Source organism: Zonotrichia leucophrys, chromosome 3 (genome assembly GCF_028769735.1).
Source record: "Zonotrichia leucophrys gambelii isolate GWCS_2022_RI chromosome 3, RI_Zleu_2.0, whole genome shotgun sequence".
Classification (NCBI taxonomy): Eukaryota; Metazoa; Chordata; class Aves; order Passeriformes; family Passerellidae; genus Zonotrichia; species Zonotrichia leucophrys.
Window position 1 is genome coordinate 2,476,474 of NC_088172.1, and position 23,864 is coordinate 2,500,337.

General features: G+C 44.7%; 1 protein-coding gene across 1 annotated transcript; it reads left to right on the forward strand.

The window, feature by feature from the left end:
* The first annotated feature begins 1,905 nt into the window (after positions 1 to 1,905).
* FAXC (failed axon connections homolog, metaxin like GST domain containing) lies at positions 1,906 to 23,127 on the forward strand. Its single transcript, XM_064707249.1, has 6 exons — positions 1,906 to 2,293; positions 2,699 to 2,834; positions 8,008 to 8,204; positions 15,176 to 15,393; positions 20,935 to 21,051; positions 22,576 to 23,127. The coding sequence occupies exons 1-6, from the start codon at positions 2,025 to 2,027 to the stop codon at positions 22,857 to 22,859; spliced, it is 1,221 nt and encodes a 406-aa protein (XP_064563319.1). The 5' UTR covers positions 1,906 to 2,024; the 3' UTR covers positions 22,860 to 23,127.
* The last annotated feature ends 737 nt before the right edge of the window (positions 23,128 to 23,864 follow it).

Here is a 23,864-nt window from a genome sequence, read left to right on the forward strand (position 1 = left end):
GTGGCAGCAGCTGGGATGTGGATGCCCAGGACCTCTCCCTGCCCTCACAGAAACTTAGATCCCAGCTGTAACTGGATCCTTCTTATCAGTAACACAGCAAGCAATTCCCATGCAGGAACAAAAGCTGAGACCAGCTACTAGGCTGTGGCAGTCCAGATTTATTAGGCTGTCTGCTACTTGAAACAAATCTTTGGCCTGAGATTTGCTGGTGCTGTTGCAGAGAAAAAGCACTTTTCTTCTCTGTCTCTTCATTGCCCTGTCGTAAGAATTTAACAAAACTGGATGCTGCAAATGATCAGCTGTGGCAGGAAAAGGCTGCTGCTCTCACTTTCCACTCCTGTTTCATTACCTGTGCATCACCTGTCATGTGGGATAGCTCAAAAGCTGTGCAGAAGCTGCTCAGCCAGCACCTTGCTAAGGATGAGTGGAGGGCACAACCTGTATGTGGAATGAGATTTACTGTGAGGACCTCTCTGATCCCATTGACTCCTGAGACAGAGTATCAGCACAGTATTGAACACATACTTGCATGGCAGCCTGTGGCTCCTGAGTGTGTGTAAACAACAAGCTCAAAGTGAGGAACAAAACAAAATGCTGCAAGGAGCTGCTGCAGGAAGGTTGCAGGGCACAGCAGCCTTCCCCGGTGAGTGCAGGTAGGAGGCAGGGACAGTTCACAGAATCACAGAATCATACACTGTCCTGAGATGGAAAGGACCACAAGGGTACAGAAGATCAGCTCCTGGCCCTGCAAGGACAACCTCAAGAATCACACTTGAGACCTTCTTGGTCTCTGCTAGGCTTGGTGCTGTGACTTCCCTGGGGAGCCTGTTCCAGTGTCCAAACACCCTCTGGGTGAAGAACCTTTCCCTACCATTCAACCTAAACCTCTCCTAACAGCTTCAAGTTGCTCTCATTGACGTTGCACAGAAAAATTAAACTCAAAACTGCCTCCTGGGGGCACTAGGAGAAGCCACCATATGGATCTGAACTTCATGAGTTTGCTCAGGGACCTCCTCTTCCTCATTCACCTCCTTTGTCCCACCTGTCCCATATCCTGAGGTAAAGCATCTACAAAGTCTTGATCACAGACTTTGAGGTCCATTCCTCCTGGACACTGTAAACGGTGTCCATTTATGTTAAGGATAAGGTAATTTCTCCTGCCCGATGCCATAATAAAATATCCAACTTGTGGGAGCATTTTGGAGCAGCTATGTACACATCACAGCATTTGACAAGGGGCTGTTTAGGCAGAGGTATTACCCAAAACACAAAGGGTGCTGTTTTGGGGTTGGTGTGATATGCAGAGCTGAGGATATTTGGCAGAATGCAGGTGAAGTCCTGCTCATGCCATCATGGGATTCCCAAAGATCCTACTGCAGCAGGGAGGCCAGGGAAAGCTGGGCCCCTCAGTGCCACTAAAATCTCATGACCTTGTGGGACAAGGGATTTGCTCTGAAGCCATTTTGCTTCCCTTTCTGCTCACAGGATGTTTTCCTCAGTCACCTCATCGAGCACCAGAATAATAAGAAGAAAATCAAGGCGGTGTTTGCAGACACAGAGCGCCAATGCTCAGCTGCGGCCGGGGGCGGAGGCGTACGGGGGTGGCTCTTTTTGTCCCAAATACCGGGTGAATGCGAGGCTTCTGCTCCTCCAGGAGCAGCAGGGCGATGCTCGGACCGCGGCCAGTCTGACACGCCAGGCTCGCGAGCCACCTCGCCCTCAGCCCCGCACACCGGCTGCCGGGCCCGGGGACTCCGCAAGGGCAGGGCAGGACACACCCGGCCGGGTCCACCCCATCCCCTCCTTCTCCTTCTCCTTCTCCTCCCATCCCAACCCCTCCCTTCCCAGCGCGGTCGCGCAGCCGCGCAGCGCCGGCCGCGGGAGCCGCGGGAGCCGCCGGAGCCGCCCAGCGCGGCGCGGCCCTTCCCCGCCGCGGGGCCGGGCTGGGCCCGGGGGCCGGGCCGGGCAGGGCAGGGCGGGGGGCTCGGCGGCTCCGGGCGGGGGATGCGGGTGCCGGGCGCAGGATGCTGTGGGGGGTGGGCCTGGCGGCGCCGCGCTCCTGCGTGGCGGACCTGAGCCGCAACCGCAGCCTGTCGCTGGGCTGGTGCGCGGGGCCCGAGGAGCCGCCGCCCGCCTTCTATGGGGGCGAGATCGTCGCCTTCCCGCTGTCGGGCGGCGGCGGCACCATGGCGGCGCTGGGCTCTGACTCCTGGTGGAAGAAGACGCTGTACCTGACGGGCGGAGCCCTGCTGGCCGCCGCCGCGTACCTGCTCCACGAGCTGCTGGCCATACGGTGAGGCTGCGGGGCTGCGGCGTCCCCGCGGGGCCGGGGCGGCGCTCGGAGCCACTTACACCTGCGGGGTCAGGATGGCGAGGCCCGGCGGGTCGGGGTCTCTCCTTCACCGTGCTTCTGCCATTTGCCATTCTTTCCCCCCCCATTCGCCCTTTGCAGCAGCGCAGGAGGCGGCTCCGCAGCGAGCCCTGCGCTCGCCCCCACAGGTGGCCCGGGCTGGGCCCTCGCTGCCTCCGGACCCGGCAACCAAAACCTGCAGCGAAACCCCTCGAGGGCTGACGAGAGCCGCGGTTTCTCCTTTGTCTGTTCAATGTACTGATGTATTGTGCGCCTGTCCGATTTGGCTTGGTTTTCTTGTTTGTTTGTTGGTGTTTTTTATATTTTTAATTTTTTTTTTTTTGACAGGAAAGAGGAAGAGCTCGATTCGAAGGATGCTATCATACTGCATCAGTTTTCAAGGCCTAGGAATGGCGTTCCGAGTTTATCCCCGTTCTGCCTGAAGATGGAAACGTACTTGAGGATGGCTGATTTACCCTACCAGGTACATCGTGCAGTTTGCCTTTGCCTTGCAGCTCTCTGTAATTGCGTGCAATGGCACATAGGCGTCCTGCCTCTCCTTCCCCCAGTCTGTCTCACCCAGGGAGATGTAAACATACACCTACAGCTAGGTGGGTTTGCCAACGTTTTTGTGTCTCCAATTAAATTTAGTGTATAACCTTTAAAGATATGACTTGAATAAGATTATCTGGAACAGCTGTAGACTTAACTGGCGAAGCTAAATCAATGTTAAAATGCTGAAGTGGGAGGATAGTCTGGAATTTATATAACACTAAATAGCACCCCAAAACTAAAGCAGAAGACTATTTGATCCTTGAATTTCACCATGCTAAAGACACCACAATTAGACAGCTGCAGGTTCTTGTTTTTTTGTGGAGGCCTTATCTCTAAAGCTGTCTGGGAAGAAGTGCTTACCTTTTGCTTCACCTCCCATGGCTAATGCTTCCTCCCCAGTGAAGTGAGATAGGATTGCTTTTAGAGGTCATGAATACTGCTCCTTAATTGTGGTTGGGTGCATCCCATGCCATCTTCCTGCAGAGAATGAACCCTGAGCTACTCCAGTGAAAGAAAGCTGTAAGAGTGGACGCTTGAATCTCATGGTCTTGCCCATTAGCATTGAGGTTGAGCTGGGACACTGCAAGTGTGGCACACATCTTGTGGTGTTGGCAAGCTGTGCAGCACCCAGGCTTTTTGAGACATGAGATGGTTTTCTTTTTCTGTGTGTGTTAAGCACTGAATGCCTTTAAGATGATAAAATAATGATGATATATATAACTAAGATCTTAGGTAGAAGAAATGTCTGGACTTCTTTTCCTTTTTTCTTCTCCCTCTGTTTTTTCCTCATTAATATAAATTTGGCATTTTATTCCATACCAAGGTGTTAGGAAGAATGTTTTGTGTAAGTCAAATGTTGTACAACGGAAAACCAACCCTATTGCACCTTTTTTTAACACATTTGCCATTGATATTTAGCTTCATATGCAGCTAAACTCCTTTACATTGGAAGAGAAAGAAAGTCTAATTAGTACATTTTGCTTAATTCTTTAAAAGTCTGAGTTTAATGTTTTCTTACAATTCAGTGGGATTTGAATCAGATGCTTGGGAGTACTAAAGGGGAAGACTTCCATCCTGTGGGATGTATTTTCCTCATTTAGGTTTAGAGAACTTGCAAGATTCTGAAGCTCGAACATGTCCTTGGAGCAGGAGGGCTTTGTGCACATTGCTGTTCTCAAAATAATTTGGGTAGAAATTGCACGTTTGAGGGGGTGACTCTCTTGGTGAGATCTGTTTTCTTTCTAGTGGCTGATGCAGTTCAAAGGTTTGTGATGGTCAGGTTTGCTCTGGTGGAGAGTAGGTAAATAAAACTGCATTATAAAAGATGGTTGTGGCTGTAGATGGTCACTTCTGAAAGATAACACAGCATTTGTGTGATTCAGGATGGAGTTGTTTGGAGAGCTCATGCCGGTCAGAAATCACACAGCTTTTTGGGGAGAGGAATTTCTAGAGGGTTATCCTCCCCTCTTCAGTTTTTGTACTGAAGGTCAGCATTACTTTTTGGTGTTGCATGTCTCTCACTAGCTGTGCGTACACGAAACTGACGAGACCATCAAAAGGAACATGCCTACCTTCAGCCCTTGTCCCTTCCTGCACATGCTTTTCTGTGGCAGCTCAGGCTGATCAGAGCTGGCCTGGCTAGAGCCATGACATTTAGTTTATTTGGTTTTAACTCAGCTTGATTCCCCACATGCTCTGTGTGCCATTTTGTGGGAGCAGGAATGGGTCCTGTGGGTGCTGGGAACACCAGGATGGCGCTTTGAGCCGTGCTGGCTTACATGGGCTTAAGGTGTTTGTGGGGTCACTGACCCTCTGAAAGGTTTTAGAGGTAAGTTTGATGGAGCTGAGCTCATAAGCTGAGGACACAGCTCTTTTTTTTCTGGAAGAAGCAGATATGGTTTCTGTCCTTGTGTTAGGAGTGTGGTGCTGCATTGGGCTCTGTTGAGTGGAGGAAAGTGTGGCTGCTGCTGTCGATTGGGTGGGAGGGGAGCTGAAGAGGGAACTGTTCTTGGCTGGAGTCTCTTACACTCTTCCTGTAGACTTTGGTCTTGTTCCCTCATGACTGAGCTACCCTTAGGATGCTGTAGGTGATCCAAGGCTGCCTGGCAGGCAGCAGGGTGGGTGTGAAGGGGGATCAGCAGGATCCTGAAGGAAAAAACACCTTGCTTCCATGCACACTGTCAGGGGCCATGATGGAGAGGTGCTGCAGGTGGCAGCTGGTGCTCGTCCCAGGAGACCTGCAGTGGTCATCACCTTGCTGGGGAGGGACTGCTTTGGAGGGAGGGTTCTGAAACGGGGTGAACAGAAGACAGTGAGGTGCTCAAACAGCTTTTACACTTTTGATTCCTTGGTGCATCAGACTGTTGAGTATTGTGCTTTGTGTTATGCAACGTGCTTTAATGGCACGTGAGGGCTGGAGTAGAGTGACATATTCCTACCTTACTATCACCTGAATTTCTCCCAAAACATGCACTATTGTCATGTGCTTATGTTTTCTGGAATCTGCCTATCTATGTGTGAGTTTCCGTGAAAAATGGTTTGGGCAGCCCCACCCCAGCTGGGCTGTCATAATCCCTAGCTGTTTTTTCAAAACATTTGATGTTTTTCTTGGTAAAGCTTGCTTTGAAAGAGCCCTGTCTGTGTGCTCATCAAGATCTTTTGGGTATTCCTTGATTTCCTCAAGAATATGAAGAGCTGAGCCTTTATGTAATCTGATAAATAATTAGCACAGCAGGAATGTGCTGTTTTCATGCCAGGTCTGTGGAAATGGCAGCCTCCTCAGGAAAAGACATGAGTGAATGTAAAATCATAAATGGGAGTAATGGAAAATGTGGAATCTAATTTCTTCTGCATAGTACTGTAAAATTACCCTAGAAATACCTTGTGCCATTCTTTTTGTAAATTCCTTATGAATGAGGTTCTGTAGAGCTATTGTTATTGTTGCTCTGCAGGCACTTAATGTACTGTGAATGAAAAGGGATATTCTTTTCGTTTGTTTTTGGTTTTTAATAATACTGTAGCGTTTTCCTGCTTAGCAGCTGGAACAATTTTCAAGTGGAAAATTGATAAATATTTGATAGCAATTAGTATCAGCCATAAGGATGCAGAGGTTTCAAGCCTAAAAATGTCTGTTTGAGAGCAGTGGATACAAAAACAGTACAACAGATTTCTCAAGAGACTAAGATTTTTCTCAGGTCAGTGAAAGATATTTCCTATTTTGTTTGATAAACCGTATGTAGTGAAACACAAAAATCTTTTTAGGGAATGTATTTATATGTATTAGATATATGTGCTTGAAGAAATGTGCAGCTGAGTAATAACTTACTTTTTTACTGGGTTGCAAATGGTATGGACTGCAGTAATTGGAAGATGTAATAAACACATCTTCAAGTCCAGCAGCTTCTGCAAACCACCAGTGTTTGTGCACAAGAGGGGAAATATCTTAATGGAAGGACTTAATGAAGATTAAGCCAGCAATGCTTAGGATCTTCTAAACATGGTCTGTAGTTCCAGGAAAACCTTGTGCTTCTGCAGTAAAGTCACAATGAAAAATTATGGAAATGTGTCAGTTTCAGTGCTGAATGGCCATTTTTGATGAAGGAGAGGTCTTGGAAGGTGGAAGGACAGGGCAGTGCTCTCCTTTCAGTTTCAGATGTTCAGCGGATTTAGAGCTTGTGCCATGGGATTGGTGCCTGTGTCACCCACAGGTGTGGGTGGGAGGGATTCAGCTGCTTTGTTCACCCACACAGGGGTGAGGTAGGTGAGACATGGCATCATCCAGTGTCCCTGCCATGCTGTTTGTTGGGCACAAGCCCTGGAAAGGCTGCAGCCAGAAGGCATTGCTTCCCAGAGGTGTTCCTGTTCATTTTCACCCGGAAGGAAGAGCCTTTGGGAACGGCTGCATGATCCCAGTGCATTGCACATCTGCATTTGGGGGAGCAGCCGGGATGCTGGTGCTCTCAGACTGAGCTGGAGGCGTGTTCTGGTGTATGCTCCTTGCTGCCAGAGCACCTTAATCTGTTTTAAATGGATTCAGGAAGGGTAAATACTCGACACCCAAACATCAATCCAGAACTGCAAGCCCCAAACCTCCAGCAATTAGGAGCTAGGTCCTGAAATTCTTGGGGTGACTGCCAGAGATTGAGTGCAGAGCCTTTGCTGCTCAGCTTTCTGTGGTAGGAGTTTTCATTCACTAAATAACAGGATGCAAGGATGGGAATCACAAGAAAGGAAAAAGGTTGTGCCTTGAGTCTCTGCCTTCAGGAGTAAGAGAATTGGAGACAAATGTCTGATCGTGTTTTGGCAGCCAGCATTTCCTCTCATGCTTGTTACATGAGACAGAAATTCTCTAATCTCTGTTTCGCCTTGTCATAGGAAAACACATTGCTGCTTCTGTGTGAGTGCTGAGCTGGGCAGGTATAGCAGTGTGCAGTGATGCTGTGCTCTGCTGTGCTGGGCTCTTGGGAGACCCAGTTGTAACGAGTATGTCTGTAAATGTCTGAGATTTCTAAGTTTTGAAGTTGCAGAAAGCAGATTTCCCTTCTGCTCATGGAATGATATGCCTTCTGGAATGATATACCTTTCATATATGCTTGTGACTCTCTGTGTTTTGTCCTTGGAGGTAATGCAGCCATCTGAGTTGGGTAGTGAATTTATTTTTTTTAAGGTACTTTTAACATGGAAAGTGCAGATGCATGCAGGAACTGAATTTAGTTGTGAGTCCTGTGATTTACAACTTCTTTAGGATAACAGGCACTATCTTCTGGAAGATCTGAGCATCTCCAACCCTTAAATAACCCAGGTATTTAAATAATAAATAATATCATTTAAATAATATTATATCACATGACATTCAGCGTAGAAGCATGGAACACCATGCAGGGCCTGGAAATAATTCTGTCTGAATTTTATGTAGGGTAAAGCTGCTGCTCTGATTGAATAGCCATTGTTACTCTAGAGTATTATTAAAAAAAAAAGATTTGTGGATTTGTTTCTTTAAGAACACAGAAAATTATTTAAAAATATTTATCTCATTAAAACAGAACCTGAAGGGCTTTTCTTGTCTGTATATTTGTATGTTTACTTGATTTTTTCCCCCTTAGAACTATTTCGATGGAAAACTTTCTCCTCAAGGGAAAATGCCTTGGATTGAATACAATCACAAGAAAGTATCTGGCACCGAGTTCATTATTGACTTTTTGGAAGAGAAACTTGGAGTGAATTTAAATAAACACCTTGGTCCACATGAAAGAGCTGTTTCCAGAGCTGTGACCAAGATGGTGGAGGAGCACCTGTACTGGTAAGCTTGCATGGCAAAGCTGGCTGTGTTCTGTGCTGTCAGATGTGTCCCTGAGCTTGGGCTCAAATACTTCTTTTCTCTTGCAGAAATCTTGGGTACCAAATTATTAACTTCACAACTCTCTTCATCCTAGGAAACTGCTGCTCCTTTATGTGTGCAGTGGTATGAGCCAGGGATAGTCCCCTTGAAAAGCTGTGCTGTGCAAGCAGTGTAAAGTCAGGCCTTTGGCTGCAGCTTTGTAGAAGGAAGCAGCAGTGGGATGCTCCTCTGCTTAATGTGACTTCTGTACAGGAGCAGCCTTGTTAGTAAAGACCAAAAGATCAAGGTGGCTGAATGTATTTGTGGTCTGAGGGGTGTAGAGGAATGATTCCAGTGTCTGTGGTGAATCCAGAATATTGTTTTCTTACTTTTACTGATTTTAATTATGTGTGAGTGATTGCAGTATGGCTCATTGCCTTTCCTGTAACACAGGATTCTTCTGTTGATATGGATTGTTAACAGCACTGCCCATTGATTATGTCCAGTGTTAGTTACAGTATCCTGAGAAGCTGAAATATTGATATGAATGGAAAATAGAAATAGAACCTTTCTGGGACTTTATGCATTTTACTGACACCTTTGGAAATAATTCCTGTGATTTCCTCTGTGCTTTACATTTCTGTCCTTCTTGAGTGCCCTTTCCAGTTTGGGCATAGAGGCATCAGCTGGACATGCACCTTGAATACTGCATTTGCTCCCTTAGCAGGCACAAGGCTTTCTCCCAATAGTTTACTTTCTAGTATGCATTTAAGTGCTTGCTGCGCTAAGTTTTGCATTTATGTTGCGTGGTTTTTCTTCAAAAGAGTGTGCGAGTTTTAAATTGAATGCATTTATCTGCTTTTTCTTTCACATTTTGATCAAAGATCAGCAGCAATATGTTTACATATAGTTCTTCAAATAATTTTTAGCGTCTCCTGGGAGAACAATTTTAGCACACAGTTAGCATATTGAAGTGATTTGGTTTAGAAATTAAATCTTTGCCTTCCAAGAAGTGTGGCCTTCACCAGTTATACCCATCTGCAGTGTCATAGCCTCCCAAACATGATACAGGCAGCCTGTAAGTTAACTTTTTTTTTGTTCAGTTTTCCACCCTCAGTTATTGCAGCTGCCAAAAGGAGGATGAAGCCATTTAGTCCCCTAATGCTTCATCTCCTTGCCTTAGTGTCAGTTGTTTCGTGGTTCATAGATTTAACTGTGTTAAATGTATCATTACTGATGGCAGGCTTGTACTGCTGTTGTGTCTCAGTTACACAGTGCTTTCCTCTGTGAAGCTGTTGTCCATCCATCAGGCTCCCCTGGAGCTGGCTGGCCACTGCTGGACGTGACATAGGCAGGTGTGGAAGACAGGTATTGCAAACTCAGGCACTGGTCCAGAGAGGGGGCACCTGTTTTAACAGGTGGACAATGTTACATCAGGAACAGAGATGGGCATGGCTGGCTGTGTATCCCTGTTGCTTTTCCTGTGTAGTCACACAGAGCTGAGTTCCTCCAAGGCATATATCTTTGCTGCAGTGCAGTAAAAAGTCCAGCTGTGAGTCTTATGGTATGTCCCTCCAGCTGTACCAGAGACTTGATATGTTGGTGAGGTTAAACCTTGCAGATTCCTGTAGCAGGCCAAGCCTGAGCCATGAAGTGTTGCAGTTGTACTGCTGTAATTCCTGGAGAAAAACTTTGCCCATCTGTACTTACACCAAAGTAAAATCAGGCTTTCACTGTGTAGGACATATTTCTCCTTGACAGCATTGCATCTGTGGTTGTAGAATCCCTTCACATCTGTCCCTGAACCTTCCAACTAAAGGCTTAGGGTTTTTTCTTGGTGTCCTCATGTCCCATGGTGAGGAATGTGAAACAGTGATTGCCTTTCTGCAGAATGAGGTACATAAAACCAAACCTCCAAAGCCACGATGCATAATGTGATTCCTGCTGTTTTGTGCCAGCAGCATGTAAAGTAGCTTCATCATAAATTAGTAATACTGTAGTACATTTATTGGACAAAGACGGAAAGTACATCCTGTGGTGCGCTGTCTCTGGGTGGAGCTAACCCTGGTGGATGCTCAGCATTTCCTCCAGAAATGTTTAGTTTTGCCAAGCAGTGGCTGATCCTCAGCAGTTAGTGCCTCTTACATGTGTAAGTGACTGCTGTGGCTGGAGTTGGGAGCAGTGTGGGGTTGTGGAGAGCCTCAGCCTCTGGACACCCTCTCTCTGCCCCAGGCTGGGACGCCCAGCAGGGCTCAGGCAGGAAGATAACAAGTGAGCCTGCCTGTTTCCATGCTGGGGTTACACTGTGTCTCTGAGATGCACAAGACTCATTTGGAGCTGGTGCTGGAGCTCCAGTCCCTGGAGAAGGCAGTAAGCCATTAAGCTTTTGCTATGTTTAGCTGGCAAAAGAAAAAAAAGTCCTCTAATCTGAATGGGTATTGAGGCGAGCCAGCAGTGAAAGATGGACATGAAATAATTTTGTGAGTCTCACTCCAGGCCTGGATCCAATGCAGACCTCTGCCATCTGCTGTAGGCCTGCTCTGAGTTACCTCCACTGCCTGCAGTGACCCGTGGACCCCCAGAAACCAGTGGGGCACCCACAGCTACCTCTGGGGAGTGCGTTGGGTTTTTGGTGTAACTGCAGCACATTTGTGGGATCAGACCTCTGATTAAGAGAGGTCTGATTCTCACTTCCTTGTGGAGCTGGCATGCTGGGCTTGACAATACTGCTGGGATTCAGGCCAGGCACCTCCTGGGTGCCTGTAGGGCTAGCAGTTGCTGTGAGATGCTTTCTGTCACTTCAATCTCAGGAAGCAGATCTTAGTTTGGTGACACTAATGTGCTTAGTGAGAACATAAAGCCTTGAATATTCGGCTTAAGCAGATGAACCCATTAGATTGGTTGAGCTGTATTGTCAAACACAACTGTAGTGGTTTATAAATGTGTGTGTATGTGTGTGATTTATAAATGTGTGTGTATGTATATCTGCACTTGCAAATATATTTGACTTGTTTCTTGCTTTGTCTTTCAAGAAGCAAGCATCATATGTGATGAATGCTTGACCCACAGGAAGAGCATAATATGACAATATGGATGAATCTGACTTTAGTCAGTATTTAGACTTGCCAAATGCTAAACATAAAATATTTTTATAATGTAAATATGTTTAAATACATCAAGCCAATTTTAAGAGTAGCATCTCTCCTACTGCTAACAGCGGTGAGCCTTGAATGCTGCTGGTGGCTTAAAAACCAGTTGCTCTGAGAAGTTGCACAGCAGGTGGGGTTTCTACAGCTGATTGTGGAATGAATTTGTTATAATCCTTTTGTATGTCAAGAAATTCTGGTCTGTGCACGTTCAGATAGGAGAAATAACCCCCTGTTCACATCCTTGTGAATGCCTTCCCCTTGCCTTGAAGTTCAGACAGTTTTGGGATAATCAGGCAAGCTGCTGTTGATGAGTCACTTTCTTCATCTCCTTGCCTGATGTATGTATTGAGGCCAAAGCTGCTGTTACATTTGGGCTTAGGATTTACTTCACCCCCACAGCATTGCTCCTTAGTGCATTATTGTTTTATTTCTACTCTAAGATTTGTACAGATGTGCTGGCACAAATACGAATGGTAATGTTTCCCAAAATGCTCAGTTCAGGCCAATATTTAAATAATTATGTCATCCCATAAATGCTTACTCCGGTGTAAAATGTATAGTTATGATGTACTGAAGTAGATTATTACGTAGACTACCCAATTTCTGGCATTTCCTAACCTTTTGTAATATTGATCATACTCCACTAATGTAGTTTGAATATAGGAGTGATGGGTGGAATTAAATGCTGAGAAGCATATTTTGGCAGAAAATTAATGAACCCTTGAATAGAATTCTTTTAACTCTCCCTAAATTGGAGCCTACTTTTTTCCTTGTTTTGTCTACTCAGAACCATTACATTTTGGAAGTAAATTCTGTGATTGTCTATTTAGCTGCCTTCATTGCCCATGTAAATTTGACACTTGGGACATGAAACAATTCTGCTCATTGAAAGGGACAAGCAGATGTCTGAAGATTTGTGCTTGACAGTTTAGGCTATGCAGGATTACCCAAATTCTGTGTAGTTCTCTGTTGTTGTCCTAGTCATTAAACACCTGGTCTAATTTCTGCCTCTTCCAGACACAAAGACCTTCTCTCCCAGGGCAAGCAAGTGAGCTCTGGGAAAGTGTATTTTTGCATTAAAGTATGGGCCAATTAGCTTTGTGGGAAACCTTTTTCATTCTGTTTTATGAAATTAAAACAATTTTGGGCATGGGTGATCACTCCTGGTGTGATGCCAGCTCACTGGTGTGGTTGGAGTGAGCAGGTTAATCTTGTGCAACTGGGGTGACTTAAAAAACACTGCAGTGGAATTCCTGTATTCTTTTTCTGTTTTGTTTTTACTTCTTTTTCTTGTTGCCCTTCTCCAGGCCAGGCCTGTTGTCCAAAGTAACTAAATTGTATTGCAGAGATGAAGCAGGTCAGGTCCATCCTGGGGAAGGAGGGTCTTTGCAGCAAGACAGAGCAGTGCTTTCAGAGAGCAAGTTCTTCTTAGCTTATTCAAGTAAAAATACTAATTTAGAGATTAGGAGAAGAACTCATTCAGAGCAGCATGGTGGAGAAGGACTTGGGGACTCTGGTGGATGAAAAAACTGGACATGAGACGGCATCCTGGGCTGCCTCAAGAGAAGTCAAGGGAGGTGATTCTCCCCTTCTACTCTGTGTTTGTGAGACCTCACCTCTTCTCAGCTCTGGAGTCCCCAGCATAAGAAAGATCTGGACTGGTCAGAGCAGGTCCAGAGGAAGCCACAAAGATGATCAGAGGTCTGGAGCACCTCTCCTGTGAAGACAGGCTGGGAGAGCTGAGGTTATTCAGCATCAAAAGCAGAAGGCTCCAGGGAGAGCTTGTTGTGACCTTCCAGTACTTAAACAGGGCTTATAAGAAAGAGGGAGAGTGACTTTTTACGTGGGTAGATAGTGATAGGACAAGGGAGAACAGTTTTAAACCAAAGGAGGAGAGATGTAAATTAGATGTTAGTAAGGCAGTAAGTAAATTAGAAGTTCTTTACTCCAAGGGTGGTGAGGCACAGGTTGCCCAGAAAATTGTAGATGCCCTGTATCTGGAAGTGCCCAAGGCCAGGCTGGATGGGACCCTGAGCAGCCTGATCTAATGGGTTATAATATCCCTGCCCTTATGCCTTCAGGCCAGCCTTCTTTCCATTTGCCTTAAGTCCTGCTTTACCCTTGTTCCTGGAAGAGTGCAGTCTCACACCACATCTTCCAGACAAAGTCAGTGCTTTAGGACTTCCAGTAGCTCTACTGCTGCATTTGTTGGCTTCACATTCCTCCTGCACTGCTGGTGCCTCTGTCTGCTAAATCTGTCTCTGATTCAAGCTTTGCGTTGCTGAAACTGCTCAATGACTCAAGTTCATCCATCAAGTTTGAAAAACCAGGACTGTGCAGAACACCCCATTCTGAAAGTGGTGTTGAAGCATGTGAACTGCCAGCAGGATGCTTTTGTTATAATTACACAGTGCTGGAGCCTGTGGCATAATCTGTTGAGGGTCAAAGCCATCGGTAGCAGAGCAGGTACATTTTTGTTGTTCTCTGTTTATACATTTGCAGCAAAGCCTGTTCACACCTCACTGTTACTGACTTCAGTGAAAGCAGTTAGAGCAGAAGGCATTGATTGAACTGCAGTGGACAATGTGAGTTTGATAAAATGTACGTTATCAAAAGAAGTCACAGGAGTTCTCCAGCAGATACTGGGTTTTTCTTTTTACTTTCCTTTCCTGAATTATGTGAATCATATCAGCACTAAGGAAATTATGTGGCGTTGGAAATATGTACAGTGATAAAACTGAAGTCATATTCCAAACTAAAACAATGAAGCCTTGGAATGGCTTGGATTGGAATATGTGTATTAATTCCCAGTGTTTCTGAGACCCCACAGGCCTTCTGTGTTTATCTTGTCTACTTTGAGGTGCCTTTAGCTATTTTCCCAAAAACCCTTGAACTTTATGACAAAAGTTCATCTATATGGTCTTTTTGGTTTATTTGTAATTTCTGAAGATACTAAATTTCCAGATATTAAAAGATACTAATTTCTGGATATTAAAAAAGTTAATGTTTCTTTTTTCATAGGTTTCTATAGCAACAAATCAAGATATGTGTGTATGTGTGCCTGTAATATTAATAAATAACAAAAACTCATGTGGGTAACAAAAATTTAAGATGATGAGGCAAATTATATAAAAAGACTTTAAAAAGATATTACTTGCCATTCAATAAAGCATGGAATGCAACAGAGTCCTTTAGAAATGTCTGTCTCATAAAATTAGCATTTTGAAGAGAGGAGACTGTATAGGAGAAAACCAACTCAATAACCACCACCTCTTAATTTTTTGTATTTTATTTTTAAAAGTTCATGTTATTCTTAGTTTTTGAAGAGAAACTTTCTGAAAAATTACTGCTTCAGTATTTATGTTGGAACAAAGTTACTGCTTGCCCAAGTGTCAGCAGCATAGAAAGGAGAAAGGTTGGTGGGAAAGATTGATTTATTGGGGGGCTGTTTTGTTGTTGTTTTGCCCAGGTCTGTGCAGTGAGTTGTCTTTAGCTGATAAATGCATTTTGTTACAGGAGTTTAGCAGAATTCTGCAGCTTTTACTTTATATTTCAACATGAATCTTGTTTTCTCCTGAAGTGAGTCATGATTTAATGAGAGAATAAGCACTGGGCAGTCTGCCTAAGTACTGTAAAGTGGGTTTGCTCTGCTGGCGCTCCGATTGCCTCAGAGGCTGCTGTTTATGGAAGCTGCCTCTCCATCAGGGCAGCAAGCACCTGCCTGACCTCTGTGCGAGCCTCTGCTGGGTGCTCTTGGGCTCTCTGGGGATTACACTGCTATAATTTCTTTCTGCATCCTTCCAGGACTTTAGCTTATTGCCAGTGGGTGGAAAATCTTCACGAGACACAGAAGATGGTTTCGCTTTTCGGCCCCTTCAGCGACTTGCTGAAGTGGATCTTCTGCCACCTGACCAAAGGGATCGTGAAGCGGGAGATGTACGGCCACGGCATCGGGCGCTTCTCGGAGGAGGAGATGTACACGCTGATGGAGAAGGACATGAGGACTCTGGCAGGGCTGCTGGGTAAGGTACAGCGGGTTATGGTGCTCTGATCACAGCCCCTCTCTCCACAGGCTGGAACTGACCTCCAGGGCTCCCTGACAGTGTGATCACACGCAAATAATCTCATTTTCGCAGAAGGTAGAGGCTGTCATTTAGTGCCTTCCTTGCTCTGGCAGAGACACTGTTTTCTTTTCCCACTGTTTGCTGCCAAATTGTGTGTCTAGAGGCATAAGAGGCTTCCTTCTCTGAGCACAGAGTATGTGTATGTAGAGCAGCAAAACATGGCCTGCTGTTTTGGAAGAGCATTTAGCAATATGAAATGAGGAAAATGCAGTGTTTAGTTCTGCAAATGAAGCCTCTTTATACCTTTTCTGGGGGCTGGGGAGTGTGTGTCTCATTTTATATTTTCTTGTTGTATTTCCTTTCCTGGTTTTTATTTGTGGTTCTTTGACAGATTGCTCCAAGGCTGCCATTTCAAAACCCTTTGCAGATGTTATTTTGATGAGCTGAACTTTGCTGTGTTTGGTTGGTGTCAGCAGCTTTATTCAAAGCTCCCAGTAGGAGATGGTTCTGTGCTGTCAAAATACATGTGTTTAAGAATCTTGGTTATCTTGGGTGCATCCCATACAATTAGTCTTAAGGTTGACTTAGCTAGAATTACATGAACCTCATTTCTGTTGTGTGGCTCAGGTTGAAATGTGCACTGGAACTGTTTTGCACTGTGCTTCTTGCCTTCTGCTCCACTGAGAGCTAAGCTTACTGTGCATCTGTGCATGGCTTGCATTTTGAGGAATTGCTGAGGTGCAGGTGGTCACTTTCCATGTCTCTCTTGTGGGAGAAACCAAGAGAGACGTACCTGTGTTGTTCCCTGTAACAATTGCTTTAAAGAGGTGGCTGAGTGGAGGACAGGAGGATGCCTCCCTGCCCTGTGCTCCAGGGGGACACACTGTACACGTTCTAAAGAGACAAATGTGGGGTAGATGAAAGGACCAAGCTGGGGAGAGCCCAGCAGAGGGCAGAAGCTGAGTGCTTGCTGAGAAAGGAAAGGAAAAAACATGATTCCGGACTTCCAAGCTGTTTTGGAAAGGAAGGTATTTGCAGTAACCCAGCTGTGGAGTTTTCTGTAACTTTCTTTTTTGAAACAAACCTGTTGAGTTGCTGGGTTGGGACAGGGTGGAAAAACACCCATGAGGTGCCTGGACACAATGGGCACATGGGCATAATGGGCAAGGGGAAAATTAGTTGACAGCTCCTCCTTTGACAGCACCTTCTTGTGCTGCATTTTATTTGTTAGCAGAAGCAATTATCTATTCTAGTGTCTCTTCAGAGAAAATCTGTTGTTTGGAGATGAAGAAGTCTCTTTTCTTTGAGAGGGAGGAAGGAAGGGAGTAATTCATTTTAGAAGAGGAGATCTGGTCATACCTGCTGCAGAGCTGTGGCCAGCTCCAGGTGCTCTCCTCTGTGGGACTGCCGATGTTGCAGTTTTGAGATTGGCACTGTGTGGCTCCATGTTCATCACAAGGAGGAGAGGGGCTGGGACAGGAGCTGGGCCAAGTTCAGTCTATGACTTAGAAGCTCAGCAAAGCCCCTGGCTCTGGCTAGGCAACTCTGTCAGGCTGAAAGGAGTGGCAGTGGATTAGTCTGTGCTAAAGTCATCCCTGGCTACCAAGAGCAGACAGAACCTTCAAGAGAAAACTAAAACATGTATCTGAGTACTTGTAAAAGTATCTTGATTTGCTTATTTCTCTGGAGTGTGTACTGACACTGAGATTTGTAAGATTTCAAGTTCAAAGGGATCATTTAATCATCTAGACAGATCTCTGTGGATTGGACTGCTTGACTGCTGTCTTGAGGCCTGTGCCTTTTTACTGTCTTGGAGGTGGCTTTCTAAAAGCCATACAGTTTTAATTATGAGGTTTCAGCAGGTGGAGGTGCCACCTTGTTTTGCTGACAGATGTTAGTCACTCTCTAAATCTGTTCAAAATTGGACTTGTTTCAAATGAGAGTTTGATTCTAGCCTGCAGACAAATTCTTTTCCTACTTCTTTCTCCCTTCCTGGGTGGCTTGGGTCATCTCCCTGTGAAGGCAAATGCTATCATCAGTCTCTGGCTTTTATAGAAAATGTACTGAAAATCCTCAAGCACTTCTTCAGTATATAAAATTTTAAATTGTATTATACATATGTTACCAGCAGAGTTTTTCTTCTTAATTCCAGGTTGTTGTTGAGAATGTACCTGTGTACTTCAAAAAGCCTTGATGGCTGTTTACTGTATTCCTGTTATTTTATTATATTACCATCTGAATGTTGTACATTTTTTTCATCTTCCCCTCTGAAATGGATGTCAGATTAGTCAGTGTGCAGTTACATTTTCCCTTTTGATTATTGATGAGTTTGTCTACTTTTCTGTAATTGCCTTAATTTTCATTAACATCACTATGCTCATGTTTCTTCAGCTAACTGAAGAATGTTAGGGTCTAGGTAACTGTGCCCTCGAGATGCTATCCTGGAATGGGGACAGGAGGTGGCATGAAGACTTCCAGCCTGACTAGAGGCTCCCCTGTTTCAAAGGGGGAAGGAGAAGGCAGTCAGTCAGCTCACTGCCTGCACAGTCTTTGAGAGATTCCCCTCCATATATATGTACCCAAGTGTTTTCCCAGAAGAGAAAGGAGCTGAGATTTTTGGCTGTTATCTTAAGAGCTTAAAAATGATGCCTATGGTGCAGAATAGCTGCACATACCAAACTGTAGCTGTCAGCCATCAGGAATATCAGATTAATGCTCCTCTTTTTTAACAAGGACCATTCACATGGGAACAAAAATAACTTTTAATTCTAAAAGCTGCTTCCAGAGAATGATAACTTTGTAGCTGTCAGTTCTTATGACATGAATTTTGACATTTCCAATCACATCTTTAGTGCTTTTTTATTTTCTTTATTTTTATTTCTGAGAATAATTTTGCTATCTCCCTTATACCCATTTCCCTGACAGACTCCTCCAGACCTTATAAACATGGAAATTGGAACTAATCCCTCTGTGATGGATCAACCTGTCCTATTGGTATCACCTTTCTCTCTGTCCTGTAGTCTTTAAACCACAAATGTAATTCCTTGTATTGTAGCAGTTTCCTACTGCCTGGTAATAGTGTAAGAAAGTGTGGGGAATGAGCACATGAATTAGCAATATATAAAAATACACATTTTGGTAATTGTTTAGAAGAGGCAAGTGAGTGGCCATAAATCTGTTGGTGCCCTCTCAGGCTCTTTGGCAGATGAGGATTTTGAGCAGGGAGTTGCAGGCCAGCAGCTTCCTGAAGTGGATTTTGAAAAGCACTTGATGCTTTGGGGAGGGCAGGGGTGCTCAGAGCTGAAAACTCAGAGGTTGGACTAACCTGAATCTGAGCCTCTAAAGTTAGTTAGTGCCCTGTAGAAGCCTGCAAGTGCTGTAGCTGCCTCTGTGGAAGGGTGCAGGCCTGTGTCCCACAGACCTGCTTCTTGCTGGGGTTTCTTCACCCACTGTTGGAGTAGCTGCTTTTGAATCTTCTGGTGCATGCATTTGTAAACAGTGGAGTTGGGTACTCTCAAATTCTGGGAATTCAGTACAAAGTTGATCCAAGTCCATTGTGACGAGGTGATTTCATTTCTGTTGGATTAGCCAGGGGATGCAGAGGGTTGTTTGAGATGATCAGTGCTGTGGCAGCCTGGATGTGGCAGACACTGTGTAATCCTGCCTAAAAACAGACACAGAAATATCAGGTCTATCAGAAGGTCTTCTGGACTAAAGTTGCCCTGAAAGTTTTGAGAACAGATTGGGAATGGTGGAATAAAATGTGCAGAGGTGCCATACTTTGTGGAACAGCATGACTTAAAAGCAGGTTTGGAGTTTTATGATCCCACAGTTTCATTTTCTCCTCTTGCTCTTTGTTTCCATGCACCTGCAGGTATGGGGTGTTGTGCCTGGGGACCCAGAGGGTGGGATGGTTTAGCCCTCACTCAGAGCCTGCTTTAGTTGTAGCAAGATGGAAATGGCATTATTTCTTCCCAGCACAACACCACTATGGATTGAATCTCAAGACCCAGTTGTATGGTGCTAAATTCCTGCTGCTGGCATGTAACTGTGGTTTAGGGACCCATTTTTGAGCTGTGCTTGAGATTGATGAGTGCTTAGGTGTCAGATAAATACCGAAAAGACACAACATTTACCCTGTACAGAGTTTTCAAACAATAAATTGATGGAACCGTGGAAAGAGCTGGGGAGAGTTAACAGTATGTTCAAATGACATCTGACAGGCCAGAGAAGGTTTCTGTTAGAGTATTCCTGAGCACTGTTTTGCTGGGCTCTTGTGCGGGGGATTGGCAGCATTCCTTGTACTGTACTCTGGAATTTGATGCATTTTACACTGTACAGTTCCTCTGGACTTGCTCAATAAACTGAACATTGAATAACCTGCTGAATTACAGGCAGCTTGGAAGAATGTCCTGGGGAGATGGGATAAGTGGATTTTGAGAATTCAATTAGGTGCCACATTTCACAGAGTTAATGGCACTTTGGGCAGAGGCAGGAGCAGTGCAGCCAGCTAACCTGACCTCTGCAATACTTCATGTTTCACTGTGTGCCTGGTCTTTGTTCCAGGGCTTCTGCCTGTGATGGGAAAACAAGTCTACAGTGGATGTTTTGTAGCAAACAGTGGCTTTGAAAAGATGTATTTTCTTCCCTTAGTTAATTACCCATCTCTTTGGGCTGTGGTGGCCATTTAGGACCATCATGATATTGGGGTGCCCAGAGAGGTAAAGCAGAACTGCTGTGAGGAGCAGACCTGTTCCTCCACTGCACCAGGCCAGTCCCAAAGGGCTGCTGTTTCACTTAGTGCCTGACATGCCTCTGAATTCTCCCTGTCAGGGGTCAGTGGGGTGAGGGCACTGCAGTGGGAGTGTGTGAGAGGACCTGTCCACTCCTGCCTGTGCCTTTGTTCTCTTCCTGGAGGTGCAGGTTATTTCTGAGCACTTGCTGCAGGTCTGACTGGTGCATCCATTTCATCCTGAACAAACAGGGAGGGAGGAAAGCTTTGGGTGTGACTTTTCTTTTTCCAGCTGATCAGATGAGTAAATTGAACCTGGATCTGCATGGATGGGAGGTAAAGGGTGACAAGCTTCTTTCAGCAAGTTCATGATTTTGAATCGTGGTTGAGTGGTTTTGGGTTTGCACCAAAGGCAGAAACGGTGTTTTCAGGCATATTGTAGCTGCAGAGCAGATTTTAAATGCAGCACAACAAGTACAGGGTGTGAGCACTGCCAGCTCTGAGGAGCAGAGGAGGTTCCTTGGCCAGTGGTGGCTCTGTAATTGACCTGCCTGTAGAAGTCTTGAGCACAGGGGCAGCTGCAGTAATGGATTTCACCTGCTGAACCCTTGAAACAGCTTTGGAATCCCTGTCTTTGAGCAAGTGAACATTTTCATTGAAATTATTTCAGTAAAATGAATATGCTAAAGGTGGAACTGTGATTTTTTTTTTTTTAATTTGGGGAAGAGTGACATCCAATAAAGAAATATTTGCTGTTGTATTTACAGGTGACAAGAAGTACATTATGGGATCAACTGTTTCCACTGTTGATGCCACTGTCTTTGGGCATCTGGCACAGGCAATGTGGACATTACCAGGGACTCGACCAGAGAGGCTAATCAAAGGTAAGAAAGCTTAAGTGAACTCTGATTAAAAGCTCTGGGTGGCATTTTTCACGTTTAAACCTGGAGTACCTTGGAAGGACATTTTGAAGACTGCAGTACTTCAGCAGACTGTTCTTGCCTTTGATGTAGCATTTGTATCCTGTAATATTGTTTTCTCTTAAAATTCTTTGTTTTCTCTTTAGTGTTCTATACAGTAATTGTTTTTATTTTTGTATTGATCTTTTCCCTGTTTAACATGGCAAACCCTTAAAACTTCTAAGGAGTGAATGCTGGGTAACGTATGAGAGAACAGAAGAACAGCCATTAACCAAATTCTGCTGAGCTGAGAACTTTTCTTGATAGTAGAACTGCAAGTGCTCTTGTCTCACTGAAATTACAGCCTCTGCTGCTCCTGAAGATGCCAGGCAAGGAAGAAATCCAGCTTGGCTTTGGAGTCACTTTGCTTTTGCATGAATTGGAAACCAACATACCCCTTCTTCTCACAGAGGGTTGTTCTTTGGTTTGGTTTTTTTTTTGTGGGATAAAGTATCTTTGCATGCATTTTCGTAGTAAAACCACACAGTATGAAAAATGGGAAGAGCTGAGGAGGAAAACGATGTAAAATAGTGTGAAAGGAGTGAATCTGACCTGTAAACCTACTCTGTGCAAGACAGCTCTGCTAAACCTGTGGTGAAGAGGCACAGGCTTACTCTTTTCCTCAGATAATGAGGAGAGGATATAAATATTGGCTATGCAGTTCTTCCCTTCTATGTCTGGGGCATCACAGGTAAAATTCTGAAGGGCTCATGGCTGTCTAGAAGGATTACTATGCTTGTTGAATTAGTTTGTCTCTAGTGAAAATAAATAGAAGATAATAGATTGAAATACCCAAGCAGTGTTGTTGATTCTCTGTACCTATCAACCTACTTATGCTGTCATGAATACAGGTATTTACACTCACCTCCCCTTTAACATGCTGTTATTTCTTTTTTGAATTTTTAACGATTTATTCTGTAAGCATACATGTATTTATAAACCAGGCATAAGATACTAGGGCTGGGAGCAGTAGGAGTGAGCCGGTGGCCATATTAAATGTGAATTTATGTTGCAGACAACGCTGCCATCTGGTGGTGAAAACCCCACATTCACTGTATTTAATAAGCATGCTCTGCCATCTATAAAATCAAATTCTGTCTTTAGGAACCATGTGTTTGCAATTAAGCAAAAAGTTCTACTCCAGAAACCTTACAGTATTAGTGTCTTGTCTTGACTTCTTTTTGTAGAGGTTGAATTTGGGATACTTACTTTGCTATTTGCGTGACCATGCATTTGTTCTTATTCCTGTGTAACCCTTCTTGTATGTGGTTACATTAAAATTAAAAACAGCTGCTAAGAGATTGATGGCATCTTGGAATTTTGAAACTTCTTTGGAAAGGCCCTACGCAGTTTGTTTCCTAACACAGCTAATGTGTTTTTGCATCATCAGGTGAGTTAGAGCATTATTGCCTGGATATATTTTCTGAAGTCTGTTGTGTTGTGTTGCAGGTGAACTCATTAACCTTGCTATGTATTGTGAAAGAATAAGGAGGAAATTTTGGCCAGAATGGCACCATGATGATGACAACACTCTGTATGAATCTGAGGAGAGCAGCGAAGCAAGCAAGACTTACTCCCCTTTGCAGGACTTCAGTTTTTATTCAAGGACAGAAACATTTGATGAGGAAGGGAACAGTATTTCCCAAACCCCTGACACAGATTACACTGGACACTCCCTCTTTGACTCAGATGTGGACATGGATGAGTACAGAGATCATGAACAATGCAAGTGATGTGTACAAGTGTCTCCCATTGTGCAGATAAGCTGTTTCTTGGGATCACTCTGATTTGTTTTCCCCTTCAGGTCAGGAAGAGGTTTATACCACTTTGGAAGAGACCATTTTGCTTGATTCAGCTGTCACATAGTGCTTGGACTATTTCAACTGTATTTTGTTTTGTGTAATTGTTCAGGTGGACCAAGGTAAACACATTTAAAACACACGTGGGCAAACCGGAGGTTTAGAGGGCAGCAGGACCTTTCAGCCTATTTTTGTTCATGTTCAAAACCAGATCTCCCATCAAAGTGGGACAAACTTCTGGGAAGTGGAGCATTTGTCACAACTGGTTTGTGTTATCTTTACAGCAGTGGGTTGAGGACAGAAATGGAAGAGGTATGACTGGCACAGCTTTCTTCCATGGAAAGAAATGATGGATGCTGTAAAGAAAAGGCCCTGATGGTGTTGGCTGACTGCCATGTCAATATTAGCCAGGGCTGTGCTGAGGTGCATGAGATTCATGCAGCACCCTGGCCTGTATCAGCAGTGTGGCCAGCAGGACCAGGGCAGTGATTGCCCCCTGTCTCAGCACTGGTGAGGCTGCACCCCAAATCTGTGTTCAGTTCTGGGCCCTTCACTACAAGAAAGTCATTGAGGTGCTGGGGCATGTCCAGAGAAGGACAATGAAGCTGGTGAAAGGAACTGGAACACAAGTCTTGTGAGGAGCAGCTGAGGGAGCTGAGGGTGTTCAGCCTGGAGAAAAGGAGTCTCATGAAAAGGAAAGGCCTTGTGGCTCTCTACAACTGCCTGAGGAGGTTGTGACAAGGTGGGAGTTGGTCTCTTCTCCCATGTAACAAGCTCTAGGATAAGAGAAATGGCCTCAAGGTGTGCCAGGGGAGGTTTGGATTGGATATTGGGAAAAACTTCACTGAAAGGATTGTCAAACATTGGAACAGGCTGCTCAGTCACCACCCCTGGAGGTATTTAAAAGCCACGTAGATGTGGCACTTCAGGGACATTGTT